The sequence below is a fragment of the Saccostrea echinata genome, unplaced genomic scaffold (assembly GCF_033153115.1).
Source record: "Saccostrea echinata isolate AGI-Se365-2 ecotype Australia unplaced genomic scaffold, CSIRO_AGI_Sech_v1 ptg000002l, whole genome shotgun sequence".
Classification (NCBI taxonomy): domain Eukaryota; kingdom Metazoa; phylum Mollusca; class Bivalvia; order Ostreida; family Ostreidae; genus Saccostrea; species Saccostrea echinata.
This window is the reverse complement of record NW_026889751.1, coordinates 9,753,778-9,781,691: the sequence shown is the minus strand read 5'-3', so window position 1 is coordinate 9,781,691 and position 27,914 is coordinate 9,753,778. Positions and strand designations below refer to the sequence as shown.

Below are 27,914 nucleotides of genomic sequence, written 5' to 3'. Positions count from 1 at the left end.
TGTACATTGTATATATAAAATAGATAAATAAGTCTACAATAGTGAAAAAAGTCCTTTAGCAATGTATTGAATGAAAATTGGATTGGAAATTGTGTATTCTGATAGGATTTTCTTTCCTTAGGCTCCCAGTACCTCGTTGTGTCTGTCTCTACTGGGTCTTCATAGTAAACCCCACAAGTGTGGCAAGCTTATGCTGGACCTCTGTGACAACCTATCTGAGTTCCTGAAACCTATTGCTCCTGGAGTTCCCAACCCGGAGGTGGATTACAGTCTGGTTCTCAGGTATCACCGCTTCCTCTTGAATTGAAACTTTGGCAAATGAAAGTCATACCAGTAGTAATAAATTCCTATAACAGAAATTTTCCAAGAAATTCAATTTTAAACAATTGTTTTGAACTTTAACACAATTGTTTTCAGTATGATGAAGACCCTGTTAGTTCATGCCAAAATGCAATATATCAACATTGGTGATCCCCAGGGACTTGTGCGGTGCGAGACTTACCAGAGCCATATTGACTTACTGGGTATACTAGTGGGGGACAACTATACTGACCTTCCCACCCTCCAAGAGCTTACCAAGAAAGACTATGTTACGTGAGTAAATCTACATGTACCGGTATATTTTATACATACAGTACCTGCTAGCATTTCTGTAGACTTCTTGTTGGAAGGTGATCTCCACAGGTTTCTTGTGTCAGCAGGTTGAATCAATAAGATGACTTTTTATAATCTGTGCTTGTCCCTAATGTACATGTAGATCTGTAAACTTAAATTTTTACAGCTTCTTCTCTAAAACAGAACCCAGTTTTAACTAATTTTAGAACAGAATTCTTTTTGTGTGGTTGGGGTGGAGTGGGGTGGGGGGTAAGGAAGGATGGGACAAGGCTTAAATCTCCAGAATTAATGTAATCTCTATTCTCTAAAAAGTTCCTTTCTTTAGCACACAAACTATTTTTACTGAAAAGGAGCATTGAGCCCTTTCTCTGTACTAAACTACTGAAATTTGATTATTAAAAAAAATTGATTATTAAAAAAAATTGTTTTAACCTCTGGATTCAGCAAACATGTCATACATATGATGCTATTGAACCAAAATTGTGAAACTGAGGCCCAAGGATGGGGCTAAGTTGATCACAGCATTATGTAAAAATTGTTAGATAAGAAATTCTTCTGATGACGAAGAGCAGGGGCAAGGTCACTCAGGTGACCATTGTGACTCATGGACCTCCTCTTAATTTTATAATCTGATCTTTACTTCTTAGGAGGATGAGGGACAAATTGATTCAAGTGGAGCGGCTCCATCTAGCAGTGGAGGTATCCACTAAGTGTGGTCTAGACCCAGCAGGAGTGTGGGCAGCCTGGGGGATGAACTGCCTGTTGAATGGGGACTTTCCCAGCGCCAGGGAAAAATTCAGTCGATGCTTGAAGGTCAGCTCAGGAGTTCAAGATATTCACAAATCAAAACACAATTATATGAATATATACATGTACATTTGTATATACCCAGGTACATGTATAGTGTATTTCTAAAGAAAAAATATCTTTTTCACTGTTATATAATCAATTCATCTCTGTTCATATTATACTGGTTGCCAAATGATTATGTTTAAACTAGGGCTGGGTATTGGCTGGAAATTTCGTATTGCAATATATTGCGATATCTTTATCTGAATTGCAATATGTTTTGCAATATTTTCAATAACAGTTAAAATGCTTTTTCTAATTTTTTTAAACCTCCTTTTATAAACAGGATGCATGTTACTATTATAGATATGTTGTCACAAGTAAGTTCTTGTTGGTTTCACTACAGTTTTGCAACAAAATGCAACCATGCAACAACAACCTTACTGTTTGGCACGATTGAAATCGTTTCTTACATATTAAATTTTACATTTACTTAAAAAAATCTTAAACCCAAGCATTTTGCCAGTATATCGGTACTGAAAAAACGTATCACAATACGATATTGTTTGGTAATGAATCACAATATACCGGAATATCGATATTATTGCGCAGCCCTAGTATATACTTAAAGTGTAAACATAGTTGACTTCACTGATTTGTACACTTATGTATGTACTTTAGTACGTGTTTTAGTATTCTGATAACACATTGTACTTATAATTCTGTATGTAACATGGTTGTATGCCAACATGTTTGGTGAATCAATAAATTAAATTGAAAATTGAAATTGTTATACAGAAAGTTTTGTTTCTTTGTACCCCTACTGGTAATTAGTTTCACACCATTTTTTCTCCAGCCTCTTTCTGACCGCAATAAAGTGATTCCTCCTCCAAAGCTTCTGGCAGATGTTATTGACTTCCTAGAATCTACTCCATCAGCTGTTACAAAACATGTGAGTACAACCACTAATAATTATCTGTGAGTACAATGCCACAGCATATATCTTTAGTTAAAATCAGTACATGTATCAATAACAGAAACAGGGACCATAGGGTTATGAGTAAATAAAACATGTTTACATCTACATAATGTCACCACCATGTACCAATACTACCTTTTTTGTTAGATATATACCCTATCTCTGATCTTGCCAATAAACTGACATTGCACCATGGAATAACTCCACTATGAATTGCCAAACACATATAGAGCTGCATTATTGTGAAATCTTAATCATGGTGTCAGAGTACATGTATACTCTAACTCTCCTTTATTAGTTGCAACTTATGAAGAGCAAAAGAGGGACATGGCAAGACTTGTTAGCAGATCCACTGATGGTAAGTAATCATATGTATACATGGGATTTAAAAGAAACTGCAAATGGAAGGACAATTAATTTAATAAACATAGTAGGGAAGCAAGAAACATATTTACACTAATAGTATTATTGTAGATCAGCAAATTTTCATGACACCTTAATTTTGTGAAATTGTGAATTGGAATTTATAAGTGAGGCCAAGGTAAATAAATATTGTGTTTCCTATTCCAACCCGAGAAAAAATAGGGTAGGTAGGGAAAACATTTTATTTTAGTTTAACATTTTATTAGTTAAAATTCAACTTTGACAGTAAACAAAATGAGAAAAACAAAGAGTTCATTTCTTTTTTCCCAAAAGGTGGCTTACTAATGGCATTTCTGTTTAATGTTATAGGATATTCATTTTCTCAAACACGGAAGTGATCAAGATTAGGATTTCTCATAGTGAAAATGGAAATGTTTACTTCCGGAAAGATATCGACAGATGAATTTTTCAGGGTCAGCTCATATATTTTAGGGTCAGTCGGGGAACTGGAAACACACAATTTATTTATCTAGGCCTGAGATAAAATTTTCACAAATTTTAGTTTTTGCTGTATATAATTTTTGATTATAGAAATATATATGACAATGAAATTTTTTGTGAGCAGAAGCTGTCGTGTAACTATGCGAAAAAAAAAATGTTCTAGCGAATAAAGTGTTTTACAGTAACAGATTGAAAGTAAGATCTCAAGTTTTTCTTATAATTTTATTATAGTTGACATGTACATGTGTATTAATTTGTCAGACTGTACATTATTAGATGACAGATGAAGGAGATACAGACACCCTACAATACCATGAGTGTCACTATTACCTAAAGACATATGCCAGCTTCTACACCATCATCAACTTCCACCGCAGAAATGGTCGCTGGATGAAAGCCGTACAGTACATACTGAATCAGGTATAAATTATCTGCACACCTACACGTACAGTATATGCTGGATAAGATACAAATTACTTGAGTGCCGATAATTAAGAAACAAACACTAATATGCTTTTAGATTAACAGTATTATTGGTATAGCTGATGTTTTTTTTTTTTACGACAATGTTCCTCTGGAAATGCATGTCCAACAGTTAGAACTGTGCATTGCTAAAGAACCTATTCTACACACATAAATATCTTAAAACTTGACATGAAAACAATTTGTTTAAGTGAGTGACTCTTTTTCAGAAATGTTCCAAAGAAGTGTTTGTGGAATCTCTGTTGATTCCTGCTCTGAATTCAGGGGAGCTGGGAAAGTTAACAGACCAGATGGTAATGTTGGATCCATCCTTAGAAAAGTGGAATCCCTACCTGACTGCCACCTGTCGACATCTCGTCAAGCACAGGCTTCATCATGTTCTCTATGAATTCCAGATATTTATGAAGGTGATAAAGATTTCTTACAGATGATGTCATTAGTGAAGTTCATCAGGTTGAAGTTTTTTTTTTCAAAATGCAAGTGGATCATGGTTAATGGTTAATGTACATGTAACACTGTAAGCTACCTTTCATATGACAAACTTCTGGACAATTTTTTTTGCCATGAATAAGACGAAATAATTTTTTTTGCAAAAGAAAATTACTACATATACATGTACGTATGACAAATTCGTGAAGAGAATAGCTAGAAAGGAAAGATGCTGTACATTAAATATGATCTTAATATTATAAGAAAATCAGTAACTTTCTTTCCCTTTTCTTACAGGATTACATTCGAGCAGCCATGACTTGCATTAACTATTTCTATCAGGAGGGGGCCAATAGTTATCTGGATCTGTACACAAGGATCAGTCACCTCCACACGGCCCTCAGACATATGCAATCCTACCTGGATCCCTCAGAATGGGGGAGTGTCAGACGCCCCACCATATCAGAGGAGTCAAAGTTCAGTTCTACAGGTCAAACTCCGGACCCAGTAAGATTGATCCAGTCTCCGGAGGAAGTTTCGAGGTCATTATTTGAAATTCTTAAAAATAAAAATGCTTTTCTAAAGATCTGATATTATGTTGTAGCAAAATGTACAGTTGTTTGACCTTAGAAAAGTACGAAAAGTAAGATAATTTGATATAATTTTTTACACGCATTTGGTGTATATCTAGGAGACATGCTCATAAATTTCAGTTTGGATTATGGATTCAGTGTATATATATATATTCATATCAAAGTTATTTTAAAGATTCAGTGTATATATACATGTATATTCAAATCAAAATTATTTATTCAGGTGTTCTTCCTCTCATTATTTTACCCTGAATGTAGAAGTATAAAAGGAAACAATTTTTTCTGTTAGATACATAAGGACTGTGTCAATCCAGATAGAAGTAACTAAATACCTGTATCACTGCTTGACCAATCCTGACATCGAGGCAACAATGCCAAGCCCCACGTCAGTCAGCGGGAGGCAATACCTCCCCACCATGTTTGGAAACACCAAAACCAGGACAGATCTTGTCAACATGGTTTGATTCTCTTTTATGCACCAATTTCTATATCCTTCAAACTGAAATAGTTAAGACAATATTTTTTGGGAGTTCAATTTTTAATAGAAAAGTTTAAACCTTTATGAGTTAAGAAAATATGTTGCAAGATAAACGGTATATTTTAAAACTTCTTTGATTCTCATTGTTAGTTATTAATCATTTTGGTTGTTTAGGTTCTCCTGAGTGGAAATGATATTTCAACAGCATTTGAACTGTCCTACAAGATAATTAAGGTACTTACTTAATACATGTATATGACCAAGTTAGTATAAAATGATACTCAGAAATTTCATACCAAATGACTTCTTACTTTAAAAGCATTTATTTAATAGCTTCATGCTATAGTGGTCAGATAAGATTATCACATAACTTTATGGTCTATGTAATTTTTTACCTTAGGGCAATCTCATATGCATTTCAATTAAAGCAGAAGCCTTTGAGACAAGTATTATCAACACTTAGGTAATGCTGTTTTAAAAATTATTATTAAAGGAGTATAAACTTGGTGGGACAGCAATCTTCACTCACGTAGCCAGAGAGATGGCCAAGGCTCATCGATACGCCTACGTCAGGTCTCTACTGGATGCCATTGCAAGGGTCGGTTACGGTGATGAGGACACAGTGGATGAGATCGTGGGTGCTTGTATATTGGTCATCTCAAAGAGCCCAAATGAGGTAATAAACAAAAATAAATACTTTTATCTAACAACCCAAATAAAGTACATTTACCGAAAATCATTTCATCATGTCTTAAATTTGTATTACATGCCCCCCCCCCCCCCCCCCCACGCAATAATTTTGTTGATATATAGTATACTATAGAAAACAAAGCTACTTTATGCTTGTGCCCCCTCAATAATAACATCAAATGACTTTATTTTGCTTCTAAAGGATTTTTTGCTTGGTAGTGCCCCCCTCCTCCCAACTGAAAATGTTTGGTTGCCCCCCTCCCCAATGGCATGTAATAAAAATATTTGCATTTCTAAGTTTATACATTTCTAGTGTAAGCATGTTTAAAATGAAATCCAATTCAGAGTGGATGTAATGATTCAGTTTTTATAACTATTATATGTAAAAATATGACTAAAGTTAACAATACATGATCTTTGCAGGCAAAAGAAGCTGAAAATTTGATCAAGTTACTGAAAAAGGATTCTAATAAAGTAAGATTATTGTATGGTCTTGTTCAGTAAATGTAGCAGAATCAATACAGAAGAATAGATACTATAGTATCTAACCCTTTTTTTTTTTGTTATTCAATAAAATGCTATTGTTTCTTACTACCAAAAGACATATTTAAACCTTTGATTGTTTTGAATTGAAATATTTTTTTGAAACATCAATGGTATCAACGTCCAATATCTTCACTGAAATCGCTGTTGTATTTAGATCAATGCCTACATTCTGTGTGGTAAGCTTCGATCTGCCTACTTGATGGCTGTGAAAACTGACCGAGTGGACGACGTCCAGAGAATAGCCGGAGCCGCACAAAGAATGGGACAAACAGCAGTCAAAAACATCTGTACAAAGTGGCTGCAGCAGAAAGGAAAACAATGAGTGTGTTATGTAACTGTTTAAGTCTCAAGTTTTACTTGGTGGAACAACAAAATGAGATACACACAAACATTGTTATGTGTATAACCTGATATATGACCGATACTGTAGATTCCTAAATACATGTGTACATGAGGAATTTATTATTGTGTAATTTCGCAAAAAGCACCACTTGCCAAAAATAAATTACTTGCTTTTATTTTTATATTGCTGAAATACAATGTACATGTACATGTGAAAACTCTTGATCAATAGTCGATCCACTTGTGAATTCATGATGTCACAATTTGACTTCTGTAAGATATTTTGTGATAAGAAGTATTTGTGTAAAAATAAGGAATCTACAGTTATCATGAGAATTACATGTACATTACTGATGTTTGCTCCTCAAATTTAAAATGTCTGAAAGTAGATGGGAGTAGAACAGATGATTCAATGATATGTACCACAGAATTAAAATTAAGATGAATATGTTTTATATACTGTATAAGAGGAAATTTTCGCCCCCGTTTTATTTTCGCCCCTTTCACCCTAATCACAGGTGGGCAAATGTAAAACGGGGTGAATTCAAAGAACACAGGATAATTTCTTAAACAAAACTGTGACTAGATGAATTTTAAACGAGGCAAAATTGTTCGCAAGTGTGAATGGGCGAAAAAATAAAATGGGGCAAAAATAACCCTGTATACAGTACAATGTACATTTTCAAACAAGAAAGTATGTTTCCAGTGCATTCCACTGAAATCTAAAATGGAACATGCATATGTTCATTTGTATGCTTTGTAATATGTACAAATAATCCATCTTCCAGGTGAGGGCATTAAGAATTAATGTGGACTTCCTGTGAAAAAAAACAAAAACATTTTAATTGGGAAATAATATAAGTTATTTTAAAACTGAGAAGTCTGTAAAATGTTGAAAATGAACATACATATTGAGTAATATGTTGCTTCAAGAATAGCCTTATAAATAATATGAATTAAACTCTTAACTCTTAATTCTTCTGTACAAATTAGGCTAGGGGAACATTTCCATTTGTATTACTTTGTGATAATTCTAACAACTGTGATAAATATGTGAAGATAGAGACTGTGAAGTTCTAGTTTTTCATCATTTTGGTTGTTGAATTTTGTTTTAGAACTAAAACATGACATGACACCAGTTTACCACTGTTTAATTCGATATTTATATTTGAGAAATGTTGACAAATGTACTGCATTGTGTTGATTTATTGTTATATATCATCAATCAGGACTACCTATTTTATGAAAATAAATTCGTTAAATTACATGTATCTACTGTTTTCTTCAATATTTTTTGTCTTGTCTGACTTTTTCCACTTCTCCAAAAGACTTCAACTATATTAAGCACATACATGTACATGTAGCAACTTTTAAGGTGATTTACTTTGTCAAAAGAAGAGTAAATCCCCTTTTAAGAAGAGATAATGAAGAAATAAGGAAAATATGTTGGACTCATTAAAACAGCAAAAAAATTAGAACAATTTTAAAACAAAGGTTAAAAAAAAATGAGAAAAAAAAGAAAAGTAGAATCTTATTATACAGTGCAGAATCAAGTACCAGTATGTACAAATGAGTGAAATGACCCCCTGAGTCTTGGAGGGGACTATGATTTTCATCGATGTACATTTGATAACTCTTCAAAAAAGGCTTTTTCCAGCAAAACAAGATTGAAATTAATCAAATTACTTTGCATATACCCCAATGTAGTGCCAATTGATTCAAATTCATTCATGGGTTGGAGTTTGGGGGGTCTAAACTTTTGTCCAATCTATGCATGCAACAAAAGCCCCTGAACATAGTTGGGCCACATGTAGGGGGTTTGTTATATACAGTACAATTATTCATTTGTTAAAAAGCTAGAGAACTGGCTGAGCATTGTGACCTGTAGGACTTTTTTTTTTCGTTTTCAAATTTAATTGTATGATAATCTTTTCATATTATCTTTGTAAACTGGACATGCATCCTGATATTACACATATTGTAGTAGACACATTGACCATACCAGGATGCAATTTGCATTCTAGTATCAAATATGTTACAACTTTTGATGATGTGACTAATTTTAGTATAAGCCCAATGTATCAGTCCATGAAAATGTCGAACTTCAGTTAAATAATAAGTCTATATTCAACAAACACTAAACATCACTGTAAAAAAAAATTCTGTGAAAGTGCTTCAATAATATTTTATTACATTCATTTCAAAAATCGCAAAACTTCAAATTTACGTTTCTTATCATGTCCTTAATAGTTTTGCTTGTCTCTTTGCTTCAAGGGCTTCCTCTTGTTCTTGAACAATTTGTTGACGTTCTTCAAGGAATTTCCCATAGTTTTCTGGTTTCAAGTCTCTCACAACTTCTATTCCAATATCATGACACTGTCCAATTAATGTTTTACATATAGCTTCTAAGGAAGTCCCACGGAATCTATTGTCTGTAGTTTCTTTAATTTTTGCAATTTCATATATATGTTTCAGTGACAGTTTTCCAGCAACTTCTTGACCTGATAAAGAAATGAACTTGTCAATATCTCTATAAATGATACTCACATTCAATGTATTATGCAGTTCAAGATAAATGATTAACCCTGGGATGGCCTTCATGTTGTACAAAGTGGTGACTGAGTTAAAGAAAATAGTTTTAAGTTCACTTCAGTTTGAGATATAAAAATCAATGACAAACAAAAATTCAATGCTTAATTCAATATGCATAAGCACACATCATGTGAATAACAGCACCATAGATTCCAAAAACAAGAGGCCCAGGGGCCACATCACTCACCTGAGCACTCTCGCTAGGAAAAAGCAGAAACAGTTCAGTCTTGAAAAGTTTTGATATAAAAGTGGTTCGAGGGGGGAGGGGGGGGGGGGGTTGATTTGAACTAACTTGAATCTATACTTCATAGGGATGCTTTTGAATTACCGAATATACTCGCCTATAAGTCGGTTTTTTGGGAGTTAAACTTTGGTCCAAAAACCCCTTCCGACCTATAGGCGAGTTATGAGAATATTGGTATAATAGCGGGTCAATCCCTTTTATGTAAGCTTAAAAAATACAACCGACTTATAGGCGGACCAACTTATAGGCGAGTATATATGGTAATATGACAAATAATAGCTTTGCTTTTCTTAAGAAGACAATTTTTTTGACATATCATTTCTATTTCTTTGTATAACTATGATCCCCTGTTATGGCCCCTCTATTCTCCTGGGGGGTCATGATTAGAACAAAATTTGAATCGACATTACCTGAGGATGCTTCAATTTAAATTTGACTAATTATGGCTTTGCTTGAGAAGAAAACTTTTAAAGATTTTTCCTATGTATTCCTAAGTAAAACTTTGATCGCCCATTGTGGCCCCACCCTACCCCGGGGGTCACGACTTGAACAAACTTGAATCTACATTACACAAGGATGATTCCATATAAGTTTCAAATTTCCAAGCACAGTGGTTCTTGAGAAGAAGATTTTTAAATGATGCTGAATTTTTCACGAATTCATAATTATCTCCCCTTGGAAGAAGGCGTGGCTCTTCATTTGAACAAACTTGAATCCTCTTTACCCAAGAATAGTTTGTGGCAAGTTTGGTTGAAATTGGCTCAGTGGTTCTTGAGAAGAAGATGAAAATGTGAAAAGTTTACGACAACGACAGACAATGGACAAATTTCAATCAGAAAAGTTCATTTGAGCGTTTGGCTCAGGTGAGCTAAAAAGTAATCATTCAATGCCTAAAAAAATATATTTCTATGATCTTCATATTCTTGCAATCATTCCTGTGCCTTCTATGCCCAAAGGTCACATGTTCTGGCAAATACATTGCCTAGTTAATTTTCATTGCTTGAAAATTCTCGTGTCAAATATATAGTTTCAACTAACTAATTTGATTATATTAATAATACCAAGATTCTTTCCTAAAATCATCTTGCTCTTCCTCGAAACATACTGTATTTTATGAAAAGTTCATGTTTACCTATTTTAGTGCTTGTAGTTGTAATTTTAGTGTTTTAGTTCATTTTAGTGCAAATACCTTGCTATTAAATAAAATTAACATTGAATATCCATCCTTTCCACAACATTTTGGAAGCACCGGGTGATTTATTTGGAGGAAAGGAGAGGGAATGTGGTACACATACACTATAATTATCATGCAATGGTGATGAGAAAAAAGACAGAAACTGTCGTTACCTGTTTTCATAGCTCCCTTTTTCATTCCTGCTGCCTGTTTCAGGAAATAAGAAGTAGGTGGGCTTACAAGACTTATGCTATAAGTTCTGTCTACCTGCATTCAAAGGATAACATTAGTCACATACTTTAGAAAACATCAGTGTCTTACAGAGTTTCAAAACACCCTTTTTTTCATCAGAAAGACTGTAAACTCAGAGGAAAAGGGCTGTAATGATATTTTCATTTACAATGTCCAATAGAATATATTATAGCTCATATATATTGTGCACTTTTCAGAAATGATAATACTAGTAAAATCTTACATTGATTTTTACTTCAGCTATCATGGGCACCTTTGGTTTGTATTCTGCAGTCAGTGCATTAAAATCTTTACAAAATGATGCAATCTGAACACCTCTCTACAAGAAAAACAGAAGAGTTATTGAAAATAAGATCTGTACTGAAATAACATATACAATATACTATAAGGTTTATCACAGGGCCAAAAGGTGTACTATATAGCTGGATAATAAACTTTGAAAGAGTATTCAGAAAACAAGAGCACTGCAGAATATGTATTGTTTAAGTATTACATAGCAATCTCTTGAGACACTTCCCTTAAGTATATTTAAATAGTTTTTTCTTTAATTGCTTTAAAATTTTCTTATCAATAACCATGAATCAATTTCCCCTTTTGCAAATATGCAAGAATTGTTAAACTAGCAGCCAGTCTGTCATTTGTTAAATCAAACTGCCCCAATTGACACATGCCCAGATGATTGGGGCTGAACCATTCTAAATTCTACTGAATCTTCAAATCGATCTATGTTTTACTATATTACATATGTCAAAAATGGGCTAAACCACTCTGGAGAAAATACTCAGGATGAAGTTTTTATTAGGGCAAACCCAACTGTTACCTTGGGAAAGGAACTTGAGCATATATACATAGGGATGCTTGGATATACATGTAGTTGCATCCTTCAAAGTCTGGAACATCTTTGCTAGACAAGAGGTTAAGATCTGCTCCCCTCTCCTTGGAAATAAGGAAGCTGATTGTAAATCCTTGGTCTACCAAAGATGAGTCTAGAAAATCTCTGTAACACTGTTATTCTATGCTCTTCACAACCTTCACAATCAATTTGATTGTGGTAGGATTGTGGAAAAATAGAAAAACTACATCTGTTTGAAGGCAAAACCAATGCTGCTAAGATCCTTAATTTTGTAAAAAGGGGGGGGGGGGGTTCCTCCATGTTCTCTGCATCCTAAAGATATTCTCCTATGCTCTAGCTACATCCCATTTATCAATAGTGTATACATTAATTAAACTTAAAGTAATCAGTAATAAGGTGACAATCAGCACAAAATTTACTTTACATAAACGTTTAATTCTATCAAATTTTGTATATTTCTACAAAGTCAAACTGTTTGGCATTTTGAAGGAAAGTGAAGAACAGCTGAACTAAAATATTCATAGAGGTGGTGGAAGAGTCAGAGACATATATAACAGAGATTTGCAACTGTTTGAAATCTCAGAATTTCTTGCAAGCCCTGTTGTTTACTTTTTAGCTCACCTGAGCCGAAGGCTCAAGTAAGCTTTTCTGATCACATTTTGTCTGTAGTCCGTCCCTCCATCTAGCTGTCTGTCTGTCTGTCTGTAAACTTTTCACATGTTTGACCTTCTTCTCCAGAACTACTGGGCCAATTTCAACCAAACTTGCCACAAAGTATCTTTGGGTAAAGGGGATTCAAGTTTGTTCAAATGAAGGGCCACGCCTTCTTTCAAGGGGAGATAATTATGAATTTGTGAAAAATTAATGGCATCATTAAAAAATCTTCTCAAGAACCACTGTGCTTGAAAATATGAAACTTATGTGGAGGCATCCTCAGGCAGTGTAAATTTAATTAAGTTTGTTCAAATCATGACCCCCGGGGGTCGGTTGGGGCCACAATGGGCGATCAAAGTTTTATATAGGAATATATAGGAAAAGTTTTTAAAAATCTTCTTCTCAAGAACAACAAAGCCATGATTGGTCATATTTATATGGAAGCATTCTTAGATAGTGTAGATTCAAGTTTGCTCAAATCAAGACCCCCGGGTAGGGTGGGGCCACAATGGGTGATCAAAGTTTTACAAGGGATACACAGGAAAAATCTTTAAAAATCTTCTTCTCAAGAACAGCAAAGCCATAATTGGTCATATTTGAATGGAAGCATCCTCAGGTAATGTAGATTCGAATTTGTTCAATTTATGACCCCCCCCCCCCCCCCCCCCCCCAGGAGAATAGAGGGGCCATAACAGGGGATCATAGTTATACAAAGGATATATCAATAAAAATTTTCTTTTTAAGAACAGCAAAGCCATTATTTGTCATATTGATTCAAAAGCATCCCTATGAAGTATAGATTCAAGTTAGTTAAAATCAAACCCCCCCTCCCCCCAACCACTTTTATACTTTTATATGTAAACTTTTTAACCTTTCAAGACTGAACTGATTTCTGCTTTTTCCTAGCCATAGTGCTTAGGTGAGCAATGTGGCCCCTGGGCCTCTTGTTCCAAATCTCATGCTGTTTAAATCACATAATTTTTCAAAAATAATTCTGGATATCAATGAAGTAAACACCTTTTCATTCATGTCAACAAACCATTAATTGTAAATTTATTTATTTATGATTATTACAATAACAAAGGAGAAATCTGAAATACCAACAGGTGACTCATGATTCACCATTTCTCTGATATTTTGTCAACTTCTAATCACTGACCCATTTAATTTGGCTACTGTGCTTTTGATAATCAATATATATTGTGTTAAAACTGTGAAAATCATACACCAATCTATAACAAAATCAATATTTACTTAACTTCAGATCGAAATGCACAACCAATAAAGAGTGCAGTACCATGTGTCCTGTTCACATGAATGTGCATTAAATATTAAATTTGCAGTAAATAAATGCAAAGTAAATTAATGTGAATTAAACTAATGCAAATTAAATTGCATTCACATTTTTAATTTTTGCTTGTCAAGAAATTTTGGTACTTGATAGTGCCCCCCCCCCCCCCAACTGAAAATGTATGGTTGTGCCCCCTCAAAGTGAAATTGCTTCCTACGGGCCTGATTCACATGAAAGTTAATGTGAATTAAGTAAACTAATGCGCATTAATAATTTATTTCTACCGTTAGGCTATTATGACATCATTTGCGAATCACGTTACCTAATGCAGAGCAGATATAAACATTTGGCATATTATCATAGTGTCTACGTACTCATTTTTAGTGATAACCTTTTCACTTAAATTATTTGGAATTAGATTATTTTGCATTAATAATTGGAATTAGATTAATTCGCATTAAATTATCTGTCAGTGTGTGAACGCAACTGTAGAGCGGTCTTTATCCAGTGTGAAGGGGGGGGGGCGAAATCATAAGATATGTATCTTAAGTTATTATAACGTATTTATTATTTATGACATGTGACAAGGTTACAGACGATCTACAACGCTTTTTTCACCTATACCTGTGCTAACTGGGGACCCAGTGGTGGAGCCGCAACAGCCGATGCTGCTGGTATGATAACCTTAAGAAACGGAGCATATTCCTGCTTCTTAGCGCCAGCCTTCTTCACGTTTTTGCCCAATTTTCCAGCAACCTTGCCTTTCGACGCCATACTTTAAAAATGTCGAACCCGACTTTATGATATGACATTCGTACCCCAGTTTTGGACGTGGTTTTATAATTGAATCGGTAGCATATAACATTGCTTGTCAAAAAATAAGTAGAAAATAAAACATAATTAATTATAAATACATGTAATCTATTTAGCTCAAACTCGGGTTCGAGATGTAAGAAATCTTAACTAAACAACATGGAGTCGCTTCCCGATAACATCGAAGAATATAAAAAGTTTAAAGTTGTAGAATTGAAGGAACTACTATCAGGAGTTGGACTTCCAGTTAATGGTTTGTTGCTATTTGCATAAATTATTGTATGATAAACCAAGATTTAATATTGAAGCATCACGACTTGAGGCATTTATATATGTAGGTGTTATTCTCCACACACCGGTTAGTCGTTGGAGGAACGTTTAATGTATTAATATGTCATAATCAGTATGCTGAACTTCTGTATACAGGAAAATTTTAGCCCCAGTTTTATTTTCGCCCCTTCTCCCTACTCAAAGGTGGGTGAATTTAAAACGGGGCGAATTCGAAAAACACCGTATAATTTCTTAAACAGAATTGTGACTGGGCGAACTTAAAACGGGCAAAAATTGTTTGCCGGTATGAAAGGGAGAAAATAGCATGGGGCGAAAATAACCCTGTATACGGTATTTTTGATTTATCAAATATTCTCTCGTTGATTCATACAACATTTTTTTCCCTCCTCATTTAGGATTGAAGGCTGATTTGATTGAAAGACTTTACCAGTATAAACTTGAGGTAATGGTTGTGTTCAAAAGCAAATATTGTCATTCAGACATTGTAAATATGATACAAAATCTGACAGGGAAAAAAATAGAACTGGGTTTTAAATCTGCAATTCAGATATTTTGTTCTATTGGACAAGAATTACTTCAAAAAAAAAGAAAGAAATTTAAAAAAAAAAAAGTGAATCAATTGACAAAATTTGTAAACTTTCGTGAAATTTTAACTTTTTGTAGTTGTTTAACAAATAAGGAATGTTTTTAGAATATATTTCTTTCTCTTCTTGCAGATTTCCCAGAATATTAAGAAAGAGGGAGAATTCAAAACAGGTGAAAGAATAAATTGGAGTGTAGATTAAATTGTATACTTTAGACATACTTTTCTCCTTGTGGGAACAGGGATTAATTTGAGTATATTCACAGTCACAGTTTTCGCATGGAAATTTGTCACAGCATACTTAACACGTGCTTAAAGTACATGTAAGACATACAATGGCAATCCAAGAAATCAGCAGGAATTTTCTACCTGCGGATTCTTCAGAAATGTTGATTACTTGGAATTATGACCCCTTGGAAAAAAAGTACATTTACAGTAGTCTTTGTTTCACACACTTCATTTATAAAACTCTTTCATTGCATAGGTACAGTTGTTCATAGACATATGCCATATAAGAACTTGTAGGATTTTTCTAGGCTTATGTTTTGAAGAACATCATAAGATAATGTACCGTAGTAGCTGGCTGACTGTCTCTCCATTTGTAAACCGTACAATTTTTATAACTGTATTCTTATGCATTGTGGTAGGAAATTGATATTTGGTATTCATGCATATAGGATAGTTCAACTTCGTAATGAGTCGATAATGAGTGGAATAAGTTGGTTCTATTTGAAATTACGTCTTAAGAAATTTTTTTTAAAAGTTGGGGACAATCTTAGGTAAATGTAAGGATATATATGCTCAAGTTCAACTTTGAATGAAGATGTGGTTGGAGATGCAAGGTTCTCAATATTCAAAAATATATCATAGGAAAAAGTTCAATTTACGTGTAAAAATTGTATTTCCTTAGGAATCAATTAACTATCTTTCTACAGCATTGTTACGAGTCCAAAATGTCTACTATACCTGAATATCAGTTAATACTTAGACGAAGCCATAGCTTGCAAATAAAGCATTGTCTTCCTAGCAATTATACATTTTTTTCCATTGTGGTAAGATAATCCTCCACCAAAATGTGTAATTTCTATTTAAGTTAAGAGTACTGTAGATTGCCAAATTTTCGCGAGACCTTATTTTCCTGAGATGGTCATTTGGTATTTATAAGCGAGACATAATTTTCACGAACTTTGGATATTGTTCTAAATGTTCTTAAGTTCTAGAAATATATGCAAGAACTTGTATTTCATGATTAGACAGTCTCACGTAATTATGCAAAAATAAAGTTCTTGCGAATAAAAAGTGTTTAACAGTATGCTGGTTGCTTAATATTGAAGGATGTTTACTTTAAATTTGAAATATTTTGTTAGTAATATTTTTATTTACTGCATTTCAGATGGGAAATATGAGGTAAGTTTTATAGATACATTTTTTCCTTATTGCTTATTTGAAGTTCATTTTCATTCCCTTTGGCTTTAAAATACATGTATATTGTAAACCTAATGGATATAACGAATTACACTTAAAATGAAGCAAAATCATCCATCCCTGGCACTTTGTTATAAGTATGTTTTACTGTACATGTATAATACTACAATTATTTTTACAGGATGTTAAAGAGCCTCCTCCAGGGCAACCCACCCCTCCCCAGCCAGCTGGTCCACCTGTCCCTCCCCCACCTACAGGTCCACCTCAGATGATACCTGGACCCCCGGTAGGAGGACCTCCCCCTCGACAGCCATTTCAAGGACCACCCCCTCCAGCTCCTCCTCATCCCACAGAAAAAAGAGATGTGAGTCCTTTTGTCTTCCTGAAAGTTCATCCTCCCCCTCTTTATTCATACAAAACTTTGATTCAGTGATAATGATGTACAAAATAATCTAAATTACAGTTGACATACACACAATTTCAGCATACAATGTATTTCAGAATATCTTCCTGTGCAAAATTTGAAAGAATTCATCTTTTAACCTATCAGTCAATTTTCTAAGGAAATGTCAAAAAATCCCAGGCAGAGTTATCTCTTTTATCATAGGGTCAATGAACTTTAAATTCATCATCCTAGAAATTATTTATATCAAATGGTATAGATTTTTCCAGATATTATGTGATTTTATACATTAATATTGCATTGACAATGCAAGAACTTACCCTAAAAAGTATAGTGCTTTTCCTTGTTTGTAGAATCTGGATTCAGACTCAGAGTTCCAGAGGAAGGTTGCCATACAGACACAATTAATTAATGAAGAGGAGCAGAAACAGAAGGAGGCAGCAGCCCTAGCCCAGCAGGCTATCCTCATGAGCCAGCGAGGGGGCCCTTCTTCTGGCCCACCCCCTCCCAGTGGTGATCTGATGGAGAAGGTCAGACAACAACAGGTCATGATCGAGATAGAGAAACAACAGACTGTAAGTATTACTGATTTGTTAACATTGCAAGAAGTTTTTACTGTAATCAGGGTTATTTTTGCCCCATGATATTTTCATCTAATCAGACTTGCAAACAATTTTGCTCTGTTTTAAATTAGCCAGACACTCTTTGAATTCACCCCATTTTAAATTTGCCCACTTGCAATGAGGTCAAAAGGAGCGGAAATTTCCCTGATTACATTAACCTAGCTAAAATTTTTTTACTGTATTAACATGCTTTAATGATGTAATTTTTGTTTATCTTCTGTGTAGATGAGGCAGATGCAGGAACAGGCGATTAATCAAGCAGAACAAGATCGTCGTCTGAAGGAGGCAGAACTTCTGCGTCAGCAACAGATTGCCCTGATGGAAGCCCAGAGAGAGGCTCAAGAAAAACGCATTCAGGAACAACAACAGCAGCAACCACCAGGTGTGATAGAAAACTCATTCTTAGATTGTGTTGAAAATTAGGGAGATACTTGTATTTTTATTATCACTAGTTGGATGACCAGAGATCAACAAATGATTTCACACTTGCACTCTAATTTTGAAAAAAAGTCTCTCCCTTCTAATGACTACCCTGGAACATGAACCTAAAACCACTGTTTGTATAATGATAAAGTTTTGATAACCTCAGTGTATTTGCACATCTTGGGTAGTTTAAAGAATATAGTCTGCCTTTGCTGGGTTTTTTTTTTTCATATGAATAATGAGTCCTAGGTAAAATGATGAATTAGAAAATGTTCATGTATAATACAAAAGATTCTTTAAATCTAAGGTTATGAATTATTACAGAAAGTATTCATTTTGTTAACTAACTTCAGCGCAGCATTATTTTCCCCATTTGGCAAGGATAAAATAAAAACTGAGTTGATTTTTCAAACAATTCAATGTATTGACATACAAGTACATTGAATTATTATTTCAGTTCCTCCCATGCATGTAGCTCCTCCACAGCCACCAATGCAGCCAGCAGTGGTCCCTCCTCCCCCAGGAATGATGGCACCTGCACAGCCAGTGGCTCCCCAGCAGGGAACTGTTCCTATGAACATCCAGGGACAAGGTGCAATGCCGCAGCCCCCAGCCAGCATGCCACCACAAGTTCCCATGCAGCCAGCCCCAGGAATGCCACCACAAGGTGGTATGCCACCACAAGGTAGCATGCCACCACAAGGTGGCATGCCACCACAAAGTGGAATGCCACCACAGGTTTCCATGACAGCACCAATGGTACCACCTGGCACCATAGCACCACCACAGAGGCCGCCTGTGGCTCCAATGCCAATGATGCCAGCTGGGGGTCAGCAAGGTGGCATTTTTATTACACTCAAATTAAACTTTTTTAAAAAGAGGATTATTGTTTTGAACAGTGTTTTCAATATGATGTTAAGTTACTTGTATATTGACAAATTGTTGAGTTTTTAAGAAGGTGGGTGGAAAAGCGCTTCTGAATAGGTTGTAGATGAAGCAGATTCCCATTCTTACCATTTATTTTAGGTATTCTTCCTCCCGGAACTCAGACAGTACCCCCAGGGACACAAATTCCTGTCTCTCATCCTACCATACATCAAGGACCCCCTCCACCTGGGACCCAGCCAGTGTCTACTCAACCAAAACCCCAAGAACGACCTCCAACTTCTGCCCCTTCGGAGGAGAAACTGCCGCCTCCCCAGGTAAACTTGAATAGCATTTAGAATTTATAAAGTTTTTCTAGAAATTGCCAATTAAAATAATCTCTGAAGTAAAAATGTAATGTTTTGAGCTCTGCTGCATTAATGTCCACTGCTCAAAATGCATTTCTAAAAGATTACTTTTCTTTTAAGCTGGAATCTGGATCATCTAAAGAAATCAAACTGCCACAAGCCTTGGAGAAAGTGTTAGCTTTTAAAGATGTCAGAGCACAGGAAGTGGGGGTTACCCATGAAGAAATAGAGCAAATGAATACACCCATGGGTATGCTGTAAAACTTGTGAAAAATAAAACACATTATTGCTTCACATTTATCGGAAATTTCTTTAAAAAGCCACAGAAAATGCACACTTTTTAAATCTTCAATGTTCAGAAATGTTGATGCTGCATGTAAAACATGTAAACAAATGCATGCTAGTGTTTAGAAATTTATTAATGATAGAGTTAGAGAGCCATAAATGGTTACTGAATAAAGAAATTAAATCTCTATATACTGTCTTCTTTGCTAATACAGAACGTGAAGTAGATGAGGAAGAGGCTAGTGAGGATGTTGGATATGGAACATATGACATTGATGAAGAGGATGAGGAAGGCACCAAAATGGGTGGTGCTAGAGAGGTACCACTTCATCATTATGACTTAAGAATACTGATACATGTAATACTATGGGGCTTCACTTACTGATTGTGCTGTGGGGATGTAAAGACACAATGATTATACTATTGGGAGCCACTTAATGATCATACTAGGCCCATATGGTACCACTTAGTAGTTATTTTATAGGGCATCTGATTATTCTATAGGTTACCACTTAAGGATTTAATTGTAGGGTACCATTTTAGGATTTTAAGGTGCAATTAAAAGATATACTAAAGAGGTGCATTTTAAGGTTTTTCTGTGGAGTTACCACTGAATATGTTTCACCTGTCAGTGATAACACAAAAAGTGATTGCTATGCAGATACACTGTATCTTTCTGTCTCACTGGGGTAAAAAAAAAAATTCAATATTTTGTAGTCCAAGAACAAGAAAAAGAAGAAGAAGAAAAAGAAAGCAAAGAAGAATCGACTTATGCAGCAACAGCGACAAGAACAGGTCGAGAGGCCTGTGGAGGATGTGCAAGTGGAGTTAGTATACTTGATTTTCTTCAATCAGAATATCAGTGCCATGTTTCATTCCTGCAAAAAGTACACAATAAAGAAAACAAGTGTTTCATGATAAAACTCAGTATATTTTAGAGCTCCAGTATGTTCTATTTCCATTACTGGAACTCTTCAAATTAGAGGCGCGTTTGGTCATCTGACTGGGACAACAATGACATTGCGGAGAATATAAACATGGGGATCTCAATCCAATTTTGAATGATAAATGTATATGTCATTCCAGTTAAAGAATAGAATAACTAATAGGCATATGCGAAATCGCGAAGCCCTGAATTTATTTTCCATTGATAAACTTTACCACGCTTCTGAGGCATGTACATTGTATTTAGAGACAAACCGTCAACACTACACCTTGTCAACAACTTCCTGTGGTGATTAAATTGACATAGTTTCTACTTCTGATGCATGTTAAGTCCACAACAAGATAATGTCTCATTTGCATGTTTGTTAGGCTTTTTTTCATCGACATTCAACATATTGTTTACATATTGTTACAATTGTCCTAGAAATCCCATGAGATTTGTACATTTTCCGACTTTTTAATACTTTTTCATAAAAGAGTGCATTAAGAACTATAACTCTTCCTTTGTGGAAATAGCAAGTATTCAACAACCCGTCTTTTAACTGTATTTACAGATATGTTCCAGAACAGCTGGAGCTGGATCCAACTGATCCAAATTATTTCACCTTTGCAAAAATCTTTGAAGCCTTCAAGGTGAGCTATGTAATAAATCATATTTTAACTTATAGTAACACCACATAGATCAGAAAAATCAAGGGAACAACTCCATTTAATTCATATATTCTATATTCTAATGATAGATCTCGGAGGAAAAAAAAGATGACAAATCTGACAAAAAAGATGAGATGAAGAAGGATGATGCTCCAAAGAAGATGGAGGAAGATGATAAGGATGAGGATAGTGATGAGGAAGCCCCAGTAAGTCTTTAAGATCTTCAATTAATATTGTGATCAATATGATGTAAAGGTCTTTCATAGCAAATACTCAGGCAGAGGTGTTAGTCATATTCACTTAAATACGAAAATGTAGATTAATGAAAATATCCCAAGATAAAGATGACAAAATATTTTCCTTTTAATAAAATAGGTCAAGAAGGAGGAGGAAGAACCTCAGAAGATGTCGAAAAAGAAATTAAAGAAGATGACTCGCCTGAGTGTTGCTCAGCTGAAACAGCTGGTCAGTCGCCCAGACGTGGTGGAGATGCATGACGTCACCGCCCAAGACCCCCGTCTCCTGGTCCACCTGAAAGCTACAAGGAACACTGTCCCCGTGCCCCGGCACTGGTGCTTCAAAAGGAAGTACCTCCAGGGCAAAAGGGGTATTGAGAAACCTCCATTTGAATTACCTGATTACATCAAGGCAACTGGGATTATGGAGATGAGAGAGGCTCTTGCTGAAAAGGTTAATAAGGAATTTAATTTTTTATGTTCATTAGTCAAAATCTACTTGAAATTATCAATCTAGCATGTTAAGAAGGGTACACATATGGATTTTTTTAACACAAGTAGCTTCCACAGAGTATCCTAGTGGTTTCTTTCTTTAAGAGGAAAGTGTTGCTTGTGATTACACATCCCATGAAGATATCAAGTAACTAGGATGTTCTGCATGATATTCTATATCATATGTACATATGCAATAATAATTTATTGGAAATATGAAAGTGTGTACTTATTTTGTTATATACAGGAAGATCAGAAGAATTTGAAGGCCAAGATGAGGGAGAAGGTGCGACCAAAGATGGGAAAGATTGACATCGATTACCAGAAACTTCACGACGCTTTCTTCCGCTGGCAGACTAAACCCAAAATGACCATTCATGGAGATTTGTATTATGAGGTAGGCTCTCAAATGAATTGTTGGGATTTAGTTTTAGTCTGACATTGCTGCAGATTACAGTACTAATGAATAATGACTGAAGTAGCTATTTTGAGTTTGCAGTGAATGAATTTATTAGATAGGCTTAATTTTTACTGAATTTGGAAGCTCCAAGTTTATTCTACTACGAGGAGAACACACTTTATTTTGTGAATACAATTTTTTTTTTATTTTGAAAATTGTAAATCAATTGAAATAAAAGTCCAGATTGCTCTCCTTCTCTAACTTTGGTTATCAAGAATCTTTTGGAAAATAAGTCAAAATTAAATGTACATGTACATTTTTAAATATACACGTATATATCCACTCCTACAACTTGCTGATAAAGATTTTATTGTATATTCAAAACAAGATTGTGTTAATGATATTTATGTGTAATTATTAATAGGGAAAAGAATTTGAAACCAGACTGAAGGAGAAAAAGCCAGGAAATCTTTCAGATGAGCTGAAAACTGCTCTAGGAATGCCACTGGGACATGTAAGCACACTGCTTCTGTATTTTCATGAGTTGTGTTGTGATCGAACTTCCACTGAAAATTTCAATTCATGAACATGGAAATGTTTGTTGAAGAAAATTTTATGTTTTCATCAATGACATGTTTTGTGTTTTATTATATATACATCTAATGTGATTGTTCATGTACCATTTCATGTATTTTGTAACAGAATTCTGAGAAGTTTCCACCTCCTTGGCTGATTGCCATGCAGCGATATGGACCTCCCCCATCATATCCAAACCTGAAGATACCCGGATTGAGTGCACCTATACCTGAGGTATACATAATTGACACTTCTTACAGTAGACATTACAGCTGTTCAAAAATATTACACTAGGTTCTTAAGTCTTGTCATTAAACTTTTGTGTTTAATCTTTGAATTCTAATGTTTTAGGGTTGTTCATTTGGCTACCATGCAGGTGGTTGGGGTAAACCACCTGTTGATGAAAATGGAAAACCACTGTATGGTGATGTTTTTGGTACACAGAGTTCAGAATTCCAGGTCAGTTATTAATAAAGCAGTAGCTTAGATGTATTAAATGAATTTTAAAATCTTGTAGTCTTGGAGCTTGATGCTAAATAGTTGTTGCAGTATTTCTTATGTATTAATACATGACTGTATTCTTTACAGACTCCAATACAAGAGGAGGAAATAGACAAATCTTTGTGGGGAGAAATGGAGGAGGAGTCTTCCTCAGAGGAGGAGTCAGAGGAAGAAGAGGAGGAGGAGGAGGACACCTCAGGACTGGTCACTCCAGGACCAGAGGGGTAGGCCATCTTAACATACACTTATTTTATCCCCTGTCTGCATTTATGAGGTAAGCTAAACCATCAGTCTCAAGAAAAAAGTATTTCAATGGACCTCTGCTCTCTAAAATGGAATTTTTCTGTATTTACATGTATGTCAGTTTTTGAACAGATGGAGATTAAAATGAATTAAACAAATTAGTATACCATGTGGCCAACATTTGATAGATCTAGATTTTGAAGTTATCTACATTTATTCAATTTTATTTATCTTATTTATTCTCTTTGCAAAGAGAATTCCTCCTGAAATGAATAAAACTGGAGATTTTTTATTACTGAAGTCATAGATACATGTGGGAGATACAAATGGAATTATGAAGTCCATTTTGTTTTTGACAAAAGTAGAAAACAGACAACCTAAAGATGTCTTGATTATTGTCAAAAATTATAATTCATGTAAATCGTCTGCACAGCCATTTTAGATTAAAAAAAATCCTTGCAACTTCAGAGAATGTTAACAGAATATCACATAAAATTCAGATTGAATTTTAAATAATAATCAGCATGTAATTAAAAGCGAATTTTGTGTCAGTGAGTAAATTCTATTTTTCAGTCTGGTCACTCCTAGTGGAATAACCTCTGTACCTATGGGAATGGAGACTCCAGATATGATTGAACTGAGGAAAAAAAGGATTGAAGATGCCATGGATCAGGGAGGGGAAACACCAGCTCTCTACACCATCTTACCTGAGAAAAAAGCGGCAGTGGGCGGAGCTATGATGGGATCCGCCCACGTATATGACACAACAGCTGTAAGTATTTACTGCACAGTGTTTTCAAGAGTGTTCATTAGCAATCAAAATTTCAGACATTTTTAGGGTGGTAATTTTATGGGTGACTAGTTTAAAATTCACTGGACTGATACATAGTCAAAATTATCATTATGTGGGTAAGGGTTACCCATAAAATTTTTAAAACATTGGTCCTCCACAAGCAACGATGATTCCACAGTAAAGTCCCTGCTTTGAATGATGAAACTTTTACTCTTTTATTTGGTCTTTTTAGGTAACAGCTGGTAAAAAAGACAAACCCGGCACAGAGGGTATAGAAGTGGCCCTGAATCCAGAGGAGTTAGACCTGGACACGGCGGCCATGCAGGCCAAGTACGACCAGACAATGAGAGAGCAGCAGTCACAGCTGGAGAAGGAGGATCTCAGTGACATGGTGGCTGAACATGCGGCTAAACAAAAGGTATTATCCTCTGTACTTCTTCCAGCAGTTATGCCATCACTCAAACATGAAGTTCCCTTATTTTTTCTATTATAACCTATCCAGTTGGAGACTTATTTATGTGGTGGCCAGGTTTGATCGCCGGTTGCCAGATAGTTAAGTAGAGCACATGACTAGTGATTCAGGGGCTGGGGACTTGGGTTTGAATCCTGATCTTGTCCATTGCATTTTTCTCCTTTTTGGCTACAAAGGCATATGTACCTGTACATATACATGTAAATTAAAGACATGATTTTGATCAAATCTGGATAAAAATAACTGAAATTCTCTTTTGACAAAAGTATCATATTCAAGCATGTCATAATAAATCCAGCTGGTTTTTGACAAAGAATAAATTAAATCAGCTGTAAAACTGAAGAAAATAATTTCTGGAACTTTTTATAGTCATAAACTTTACATACTGAGGTAGGCATAGGCAAAATATTGTGTAAATTATTCTATATTATATTAACAAGTCTTTACAGATCTATGTCTATCATGTTTGTGCTCTGTATTTTCAGAAAAGAAAGAAACAACAACAAGATGGCGGAAAAGCAGCAAAAAAATACAAGGAGTTCAAGTTTTAATGGACGTGTGCATTATGTTGACCGTTCACTGTTGTCTTGTGATCACAATCATTGTCTGACATCAATTTCAAAGAAATTAACAATTATATCATCCACATCAGCCATGTTTCTCAGATATCAAGGGATTTCAAAAAATCATGAATTTCACTTTTTTTTGCATATTGTCCAAAGAGATGTGGGAATAAATTTTTTTTCATCATGGTATTTACTTGGTTATTATACCCCACGCAACAAGTTGAGGTATAATGTTTTTGACCCGTCCGTCAGTCAGTCAGTGTGTCAGTCAGTCAGTCTGTCAGTCCTGTTTTTTTGTCAGCGCAACTCCTCATAAACTGCTGCACAGAATTTCGTCAAACTTTGCAGATATTTAACACACAATGTGTAGATGTGCATATTACCAGGAAATTTCGATTCCTTTATTTTTTCTGGGAATTTCGGCACTTTTCAACTAAGATTTTTGGCCATATCTTGAATATAGAGATGAACAGTTTGTCAGTGCAACTCCTCTTAAACCACTGCACAGAATTTCATCAAACTTTGCAGATATTTAGGACACAATGTGTAGATGTGCATATTAACAGGAAATTTCGATTCCTTTATTTTTTCTGGGAATTTCGGCACTTTTCATCTTGGATTTTTGGCCATATCTTGAATATAGAGATGAACAGTTTGTCGGCGCAACTCCTTTTTAAACCGCTGCACAGAATTTCGTCAAACTTTGCAGATATTAAGCACATTATGTGTAGATGTGCATATTACCATGAAATTCTGATTCCTTTATTTTTTCTGGGAATTTCAGCACTTTTCAACTTAGATTTTTGGCCGTATCTTGAATATGGAGATGAACAGTTTTCAGCGCAACTCCTCTTAAACCGCTGCACAGAATTTGGTTAAACTTTGCAGATATTTAGTACACAGTGTGTAGATATGCATATTACCAGGAAATTCCAATTCCATTATTTTTGCCTTAAGAGCTTTGCCTTTTATTGAAGAAACTTCTAAGCTAGGTAATAAGGAAATCCACTGGAATCAACTTTTGTAATGAAATTTTATGTGAAATATTTTATGATCTTAAAAGACCCCTATCGATTTTGAGATCAAAACATTAATGATTTAACACACACACACACACACACAAAATCTTGGATAGTTCTCACCCCCACCCCCACCCCCACCCCTCAAATTGGTGCTTTGCCTTAAATAATTTCATAAGTACACTATATAAACAAATTCATATGACTACATTTTAATTTTGTTTCCATCAATTATTTAAATGTGTAAATTGTCATGTGTTGGACATGGACTTACAACCATTAACAAATCGAAGTCACTGAGGAATTTAAATAACAGTTTGACAGCATAACTCCTGCACTGAATTTCCTGAAACTTTGTAGGTATTTAAGACACAATTGTATAGATTTGTATATTACCAAAAATTTTTGATTCAGTTATTTATCTAGAAACTTCAGCCCAATTAAATTTGTAACATACAAAGATTTGAATGTCCTTATATGCAAGAAGTTATGATGTGATGATTTTTTGCAAGTAATGCCCCTTTTTGAATTATACTGTGTATTTAAAATGCACTGTGCCATTCATTACGTGTTGCATTGTCGAGTTTTGGGGGAGCGTGGGGTATGTGAGCTTGCTCACTTTTTCTTTCATTCTTCAAGTAAATGTATATAGTTCTGTATAAACAATATTAAAGGGGGGATACAACTTGCCTGATGCTGTTTTCATGGAAAAAATTAAATTTAGCTGAATAAAGGAGAAAGAAAGCTGAAATGCTTTTCATCAGTGAAAGATAATGATTGATTTAATCTTAATATGATCATATTTCTAAGGAAGCTCATTTAGGACCTATCAGCAAATATTTTTAAATTTGATATAACGAATTGTCAACTTTGTTAAAATAAATTTAATTCATTATTAATAACAATTTTTGATTTTGTTATAACAAATTTAATCGAACAAAGGACAAGGCTCAGACCCTTTTTGGCCCCTGGTTTAGGGTGTCTTTTAGAATAATGCAACAGTTTATCAATAAAAACCTGTTGTCACCCCTGCCACAAAATGAGTACTGGTCCTAAGTTACGGGATACACAGAG

General features: G+C 34.8%; 3 protein-coding genes across 3 annotated transcripts in view; 2 read left to right on the top strand and 1 right to left on the bottom strand.

Annotated features, from left to right (window-relative positions):
• Positions 1-8,079, top strand: part of LOC133172123 (zinc finger FYVE domain-containing protein 26-like) — a 28,709-nt gene extending 20,630 nt beyond the window's left edge. The window contains exons 29-41 of the mRNA XM_061306946.1: positions 122-282; positions 418-594; positions 1,263-1,428; positions 2,261-2,356; positions 2,682-2,741; positions 3,524-3,667; positions 3,940-4,137; positions 4,457-4,701; positions 5,042-5,210; positions 5,405-5,464; positions 5,724-5,906; positions 6,344-6,394; positions 6,621-8,079. Coding sequence (XP_061162930.1) covers positions 122-282; positions 418-594; positions 1,263-1,428; positions 2,261-2,356; positions 2,682-2,741; positions 3,524-3,667; positions 3,940-4,137; positions 4,457-4,701; positions 5,042-5,210; positions 5,405-5,464; positions 5,724-5,906; positions 6,344-6,394; positions 6,621-6,788 — 1,878 coding nt within the window. The 3' untranslated portion in view covers positions 6,789-8,079. The remainder of the gene's footprint in view (positions 1-121; positions 283-417; positions 595-1,262; positions 1,429-2,260; positions 2,357-2,681; positions 2,742-3,523; positions 3,668-3,939; positions 4,138-4,456; positions 4,702-5,041; positions 5,211-5,404; positions 5,465-5,723; positions 5,907-6,343; positions 6,395-6,620) is intronic.
• An 889-nt stretch (positions 8,080-8,968) lies between these two features.
• LOC133200152 (large ribosomal subunit protein uL11m-like) lies at positions 8,969-14,654 on the bottom strand. Its single transcript, XM_061335913.1, has 4 exons — positions 14,493-14,654; positions 11,294-11,389; positions 10,992-11,085; positions 8,969-9,309 (listed from the first exon to the last, which is right to left on the bottom strand). The coding sequence occupies exons 1-4, from the start codon at positions 14,640-14,642 to the stop codon at positions 9,044-9,046; spliced, it is 606 nt and encodes a 201-aa protein (XP_061191897.1). The 5' UTR covers positions 14,643-14,654; the 3' UTR covers positions 8,969-9,043.
• A 181-nt stretch (positions 14,655-14,835) lies between these two features.
• LOC133172117 (splicing factor 3B subunit 2-like) lies at positions 14,836-26,010 on the top strand. The gene is made up of 23 exons (XM_061306934.1): positions 14,836-14,934; positions 15,368-15,414; positions 15,689-15,728; positions 16,949-16,962; positions 17,162-17,344; positions 17,737-17,958; positions 18,232-18,388; positions 18,887-19,267; positions 19,456-19,631; positions 19,782-19,911; positions 20,162-20,265; positions 20,664-20,773; positions 21,446-21,524; positions 21,632-21,748; positions 21,918-22,232; positions 22,518-22,667; positions 23,095-23,184; positions 23,373-23,480; positions 23,598-23,705; positions 23,835-23,971; positions 24,564-24,762; positions 25,016-25,201; positions 25,741-26,010. The coding sequence occupies exons 1-23, from the start codon at positions 14,841-14,843 to the stop codon at positions 25,804-25,806; spliced, it is 3,213 nt and encodes a 1,070-aa protein (XP_061162918.1). The 5' UTR covers positions 14,836-14,840; the 3' UTR covers positions 25,807-26,010.
• The last annotated feature ends 1,904 nt before the right edge of the window (positions 26,011-27,914 follow it).